The following is a 7,726-nucleotide window of genomic DNA, read 5'->3' as shown; positions in this document are numbered from 1 at the left end:
TATATATATATATAGAACTTGCTTGCATCTCTAACAAAATTTATGTAGACCTTAGTTAGACATTTTCCATCTGTAATGCATTATGTATGTACAGTAAATACAGTAAAACAACGCTCTTTAGGTAACAATATCTTGAATCTCATATTTACTTCTTCAAATGTACCGTTGTCGTTTAGCTTGGTTTTTCAAATAAATACCACCAATTATTACTTGTTTACTTTTCTGATTAAAATTTTTATATGATTATAGCCAAGTAAGTAAGTAAGCCAAATAAGACAGATTGACCAATTGTGTCGTTGTTAACAGTTGCTTCACAACTTATCAAACCGTTCACAGTGCGTTGTAATGAAATAAAGATTGCTCTTATTGATCATTTTAATCCCTACTCTAATATAAGGTGAAACAGTTTCTATACAATTTATCTTTTCGATTCTAATAATATTTCTTTTACCAAGTAACAGAAGTGCTAAGCAACAAGCCTTGGTTGACGTTGGTATTTATACTGGTTTAAAGGAGTAACCGATACGGTCGTTACAATGTTGGAACCATGAGCGACATGGCAAAAATACTGTCCTTATGACAGTCACAAAAGATTGTATGCTAACGCCTGAAATATCTCAGTACCACTATATTGCAACACACTCAGGCTTGGTGTTTAGTCTGACCAAGGTAAATATTTTTTTTGTTGTTTTTTAATTTTGTGACATTCTTGAATGTAAATAAATTCCAATTTTTTTAGAATTTCAATTGACAATGATCCAAATAAGAGCTGTTTTTTATTATATCACTGAACTTAGGCAATAATATCCTCTGTACAGCATAATAAATTAATAATACTCATTATATATTTTAATGATTCTTTCTATTTCAAATTACTGAAACTAATGATTCAAGTTTCCATTTCATGGGACCAGTAGAAATATAAAAGTCCCTCGAGCCTGGATTCGAACCTTTACAGTCGCTTAACTCTCTCAGCTAGAAACGGCATTCAATTTGGTCTTCCTTTATTTTAGAAAGAAATTACCTCACCCTAAAGTCTACTTTTTAAAAGAAAAAATCTTGTCCTTTTATAATTTATCGTGACTACTTGAAAATTACTAGAACTCAGAAAACTTTCGTTTCCTAAGTATGCTGTTATGTTTTATTTCAAAAGCTTCTTCTCCAATACTTTAAAATTTATTAAAAATAGAAAGAAATGAAAAAAAATACAAGCTGAATATCATCGAACTTTCATCATTAAATTGAATTGGACTTATCTTTCGTCCAGTATATTTTTAATTTATTTAAAAAGTAAGTTTTTATAAATCTAATCATTTATAAGCTTTTAATTTAACTTTGTTAGCCTATATTGAAAGAATAATTTTAAAGATAAATAATATATATTCATCCACAGAAATAAATTATTCCCTGATCATTGACTAGTGTTTCGAGGAGAGAGATGATATTATAGTTTTTCAAAACTATAGAAACATGTCCTAAACTATCAACTATAGCTTTAATTTCGATAGCCTGAAAACTGATTAAATAAATGTTATATCGTAAATCCCGTTAATTTTGAAGTAGCAAAATTATGATTCAGTATATTTTTTTTTTCATCAAATTTTATTTCTTATAATATTTGCCTTTAATTACACTTGATTGCCACCTACGATTATTAGTTTCATCTCTCATAGAGTAATAATTAAAATCGTTTAAATAAAATATACGAACTTGGTTTATATTTCTAAAATATATTGAACTTATTTGCTGACACGAAAGATGTTATTTATAACCTTTTTATTAAACTTTATTTATTAATTCACATCTGTCTTTAACTTGGGGATAACCAATAAATAAGCTATACCATATAATTATACCAATAGCATGAGCGTCATGATGGAGACTGGTACCAATAGGTACTTCTTATTGACTGCATTCATTCACTTCATCACCTAGCTCATTTTTAGTCCTAGATGCGTGTTGTTGGGAAAGTTCGATATGGTCATGTCTTGTACCAGCTAATTGGGATGGCGGTAATGTTTGACACATAACGTTTTAATTTGGTTTTACTGTAGGTGTGTGTAAGTTAGTGTACAGTGTTATCTTACTTACGTATCATGGAAACTTGAATCTGACGCTGGGTTTTTTTAATGAAGTGTTTGAAGCTTATTGAAACATCTTCCGAGGAACTTAGGAATATATAGTAAACCATTCACACACTCCTCTATTATACTTAACAAACGTTTTAATTTCCGTATATTGTTTACTCACCAACAACATGATAATGTATATAAATCATGGACATGCATTAAATTAGCCACAAAACAAAACTACGAATGCGCAAATTCCTAATTTCAAGAAACTTACATTTGAATTTTCATTTGGTTTTCAAATATGAGATTTCTTATCATCAAATGACACCTAACAACGTAAATTACTCATAAAGTTCTGTCATGGTTTTTCATAAGTAAATTTAGTACAAAAAATAATTGTATGCAGTAAGTTAAGGGAATGGGGAATTTTAAAATTTTTCACATTTCAAGTTATTTAAAAACTGGTAATGTCCATGTCGACTTATTAGCCTATTCAATTATGTTTTAATTCTAGAGAAAATATCTATATTTGTGTTTGGATGAGGTTTGGTCAATGAAAATACCTCTTGAAAGGAACGTTGAAAATTGGTCTGATACACTAACTAATAATAAATGTATGTTGCAGAGTTTTTTTTTTAAACATTTTAAAATTTGGTGACTTGCCTGCAAAATTTTATTTTTAATTTTTCAAAAATTCTAATCAGTTTTCTTAAGTTTCTTTTTTGATACCGGTTTTTCTTTAGGCTTCGACTTGCAGAGGCTTCCTACGGCTTTCAGCAGCTTGCAAGTAACGCAAAATAGACATATTACTGCTGCTAAAATGAACAGCTGTATGTCGATAAGATGCAGCTGTACAAATGAGAGCCAAGCTCCTTTCGGAACGAGGACGTTGGGGTACTTGATGGAGTGTTCGATCCAGTACGCGGCTTCTTCTGCTGGGCTTTGAATTCTGTCCCGGAATAACTTCGACCTTTTCATTGCTTCCTCCTTGTACCTGAAAAGTGACGAAGAGAGTTGAATTAGTAGACGATAAAGTAGTGTCTAACGGGTTTCTAATAGTGTTGGGAAAAAATAGTGGTTAATGCTTGCCGTTTAATAGTATCAAAAGCAGATTTATTTTCGATTTTTAATCATACCAAAAAGAAAAATTAAGAAACGTTGCACCTAATGATAGAGTATAGTATTGAATTGCCGAAAAACATAATTGAGTAGACATTAGTAAAGACATTTCAAAACCTTTCAGGAAAATTTTAGAAAAAAAAGCAATATATATATATATATATGTATACCAGTAAAAAATTATAATTTATGTTCTATTAGGATCAAATACTATCTACCTAATTTATTGTAATGTATATTTCCAAGCTTGTTTATTATTTTTATGTTTCTCTGAATTAAGATTATTATCTCCTTTTGCATCTCAGCTCGAATAAATGCCTTAAATTCAAGTCGAAACGATGGTAAAAGTATATAGTTTTTTTTTTTAATTTATGTAATATCTCTTTCTCATGTAATTTCATCTATTTTTATTTTTACTATCAATTATTTTTTTCACTCCAATTTATTTTTTTATGAGAATTTGCATGTCTATAGAATAAATGAGCTACTAATATCAAAAACTTTATTATTTAACATTATCTAGGGTTCGTGGTATTAATTTTTGAATTACCTTAAATTACCTATTTAAATTTACCTTTTGTTCGAAAGCACTTCCTTGACGGTCCAAGCGATGTTATCCTTTGTAATGTTTCTAAATCTGAGCATCCTTCCATATCCAGCCTCTTCCACCAAGAGTAGGTTTTTAGGTTGATCCCCGAAGAACGGAATACCAACAATCGGTACACCGAAATGAACGGCCTCCGAAATGCTCAAGTATCCTCCATGAGTTATGAAAAGAACACAATTTTTGTGTGCTGCGAAAGTTCATTCATTATATATTGTTAGACAACTTTAAATAAATAGGAAATAATCTATTTTTGATTAGTTAAAAACTAATTAGCTTGCTATACTTGCTCATGAGTAACACGCTACAAGATTTCTAACGATCTACTAAGTAATTAAATAGCCATTGAGGAATTTTTTCACCTAAGTCCTTGAGGGATAGACATAATTCTAGAACTTGGAAAGCAATCTGTGAAGTATTTTTCATAGTCTGTAAAATATTACCCATACATTTTCAATTTTTTTTTGTACTTATTTTTTTAATTTTAGAACTTTTTTCTTCATTTTTTTATAGTATCATATTAAAATATTTTAAACAAGAATCTATAGCATGTTCTATGACATAGCTTGCCATGTTTATAACACCCAAGAAAATACTTGGATTGGGTTGCTATACTTGTTCATGTGTTTACAGAAGTGCCGCAAACGAATACGATTTTCTAAAAAAAATCCCTCCAAAAAACTAATAGTAAATAGAAAAAAAAATTAAAATAGTGGATATAAAGTTCATTCCAGTATTTATTTACTTTCCTCCATACTTCTTTTGTTCTTCTTCCTTTCTGCATATTCAACCGCTAAGGATAATAGTGCAGAAGATACTTTTTAGCTCGGTAGGGGTGCTACAAATATTTGTTTAGCACAAAAGGGGTGCCGCAAAAGATTTTTATCGCAAGAAAGGTAAAATGGCGTTTGGAAAGTTTCGCAACCACTGTACTAAGTAGTACTTACAATTCTTAGAGCGATAGAGATAATTCTAGAATGTTTAAAATAGCCTGTACAATATTTTTCAGAATCTAACAATTTTTTTTCAAGTATTTTCAACTTTTTTTACATGTTTTAAACAATTTTTTAGTACATCTCTCATTTACTTCACATTTTTTTTTGTTTTTAATTTTTTGATGTTCTTTTATTAGAATATACTCCTAAGAAAAAAATAAATAAATATTTAAACGATCTTTAAAAAGGCATCTTTGTTCCCAAAACATTATTTCGCAAATGCTAGGTAAAAAAAAATAATACTGCGAAATCTCTCCGAACGGACAGGTATCTACAACACCTCTCCCTGTAATTTAGACTTCAGTAACGAACATACCTCAGGTACGGATAGCTAGATTTTTATCAATAAAATATTAATTTAGACCTCTAAACCGATATATATTTGAAAATTAAACAAAACACATAAAATATGATTTGAAATTAATATGTACATCTCATGAAATTTGTCTGCCTCAATTAATTTAACCTATAGACAAAACAACGTCATCACATCAAAAAAATAATTCCTTTAGTATTCTTCTAGGTAGTAAAGAAAGGTGAAGGCGCTTTTTCCGTCGTAATTTATCCGCGCCCCTGGAAGTATCCATACAACACTTTTGAAAACATTTTACTAGGGTATGCATGACTTTATATGATAAAAAGTAGATTAATTATTTTTATCGGTCTGTTTTTGATAATTATAATGGTAATCTTATTTGATCTATATTATTCTAATATGAATGAGCTAATAGTTTGTCAGAATAAACTGAATACCTTAGCATATGCCTTTCATCTTTTTGAGTAGTTATCGATATGATGAACAAATTAACTGGTGAGTTGGGAAACCATGTAAGTCACTTTTGTGGAGATTGTTAAAAAATACTTTAGTGGACTCCTTAAGAGGTGACAAGTTATTGGTTTCTTGAGTAACTACTCAAGAAACGTGAATCCAGAAATTTCCATTCTCATTGGTCCACTCACTGATTCTTGATTGGGTGTTCCAGTGGATTAGGATAATCTTTCTCAGTAGTGGATAATCTTTGTGGATTAGGTTAAAGTTAGAGAAATTAATTTTTTGAGTGACAATAATTTGTTTTTGATTATTATATTTTTTTATTATTAGATTTTATAAACCGATAAATTTAAATTTTACCATATTGACTCTCATTGTCTTATAAAAATGTCCCGATTTCCAAACATTTTGATTATAATTGTTTTTGCGTATTTTGTTCTGTTTATTTCCCTTTTTTAAATATATTGATCTAAGATGTTCTGTAATTAAATCAAATTTAATTACTATAATGACTCTCATTGCCTTCATTGATTTTATAAAAGATTCAGATCTAGTCACATTTTAATTTAGTCGTTTATGTTTGTTTTAATCCATTACAACTTGGCCTGGACTGTTTTTTTTCTTTGTAAAAATTTGGTGATTTTTTTTATGGGATTACTAAAATCAATGAGTCAAATGTATATTTTGCCTGTACTTAATGTGTTCGTATCAGGGAAAATATGTGAATAATTCAGTTATTTTTTATTCTTCAATTTAAAATACGAAGGACCGACTGATGTGATACGCTGAATTCCTTTGAAACCGGTTCAACGACCTTTGATTGAGGCAGAAGCCTGCGGTAGAAGGGATGGCAAGCAACAGGTGAAACGAGCTAAGCTGTCAGCCGTTCTATCTCACCTCCTACCTCACCATGTCTTCTCAAGTTAACGTCAAACGTTTAGGCATATACAGCTGTTCATATTATAATATATCATGTTTCCATCAATATCTAACGTATCTTTTGCAATATAAATATCATGATTATCTAACCTACTCATAAAATAAATTGTAACATCATTAAATTTTACTTTAAACCTACCTAAAACGTCCTGCTGGGGGAACCAAGATGAGAGTTTGACGTTCGGAGGTAATTTCCCAGTATATTCCGTCTCCCACTTCATGAGGACGTTGTACGGAAGATCTTTGAAAACATTCATGAAGTCTTCTCGGATATTGTCGTTGGCGACGTCCGAAACTCTTATGTTGGATCCAAGAGACATGTAAATGACACCCTGCTTGCTTTGATCCATGTATGATTGTAAGTCCTGAATTGAAAAGAGAAGAATTATTGATTTTATAAATCACTGAATTTCAAATTCTATAAAAAATATAATAAATATTTTCTCCAACAATTTGCACCGTTAAATCTTATTTATTTTATTTACAACTTGTCTCTCAGCCTGAAAAGCACATTTAGTAGTTAATTGTAAACTTGAGATTTAATTACTTGTAAATGAAAACTACCTTATTGAAGGAAGTGAATTACATACTTTGTATCGTTCTTCACTTCTTTAATTATATTTTTCTGTAAAAATGGTGTAATTTGGTACATTTGTTTATTCTCTTACTTTTTGTGTGTATTTATTTTTATGTATGCAGTGAAAACTAAGATTTTCAAGTAAATAAAAAAAAATAAGATTAGTCAAATTAGATAAAGATATTATCAAACTACATTAATTAATTAGTACATTTACGTTCCTGTTTTGGCTATTTTCTAACTAATCTGCTTCATTTTTAAATGATTCTCTTCATTGCACTAGTAAAAATTATAAAATACGTTTTGAAATTGTAAAATATAATTTTCCTTAGCCGGATCAAATATGTCAAGCTGGCCCGTAAGATTTTTTTGAAAATCCGTATTAATCTTTAATAAAAGCAACCATAAATTCTGTTTGTTTTATACTTTTATACTGCTTTAGTTGACAAAGTATATTCTTTATTTTAAGTCACATAAAACCTTTATTTAGTATAAGTCCATAATATTTTCGGAATCTTTTTTTGTATTGCATTTTCCATTGATCATTAATACTCCAATAATTTTTTCCTGAATTTCTTCGTTTCTATAGTTGAAGTTTTTACCCGACCGTCAACTATGTGCCCTTTTTTAACATTAAACACTGATATA

At 29.5% G+C, this 7,726-nt stretch overlaps 1 protein-coding gene across 1 annotated transcript in view; it reads right to left on the bottom strand.

Moving 5' to 3' along the window:
• Window positions 1-2,204: 2,204 nt before the first annotated feature.
• LOC106687524 (UDP-glucosyltransferase 2) overlaps window positions 2,205-7,726 on the bottom strand; it is an 18,888-nt gene continuing 13,366 nt past the window's right edge. The window contains exons 5-7 of the mRNA XM_014431458.2: window positions 6,641-6,866; window positions 3,766-3,985; window positions 2,205-3,066 (exon numbers count right to left, since the gene is read on the bottom strand). Coding sequence (XP_014286944.1) covers window positions 2,769-3,066; window positions 3,766-3,985; window positions 6,641-6,866 — 744 coding nt within the window. The 3' untranslated portion in view covers window positions 2,205-2,768. The remainder of the gene's footprint in view (window positions 3,067-3,765; window positions 3,986-6,640; window positions 6,867-7,726) is intronic.

Source organism: Halyomorpha halys, unplaced genomic scaffold (assembly GCF_000696795.3).
Source record: "Halyomorpha halys isolate HHAL.00 unplaced genomic scaffold, Hhal_1.1 Scaffold975.1, whole genome shotgun sequence".
In the NCBI taxonomy this organism is placed as follows: domain Eukaryota; kingdom Metazoa; phylum Arthropoda; class Insecta; order Hemiptera; family Pentatomidae; genus Halyomorpha; species Halyomorpha halys.
The sequence above is the reverse complement of the archived record's forward strand: the minus strand, read 5'-3'. Positions and strand labels throughout refer to the sequence as shown.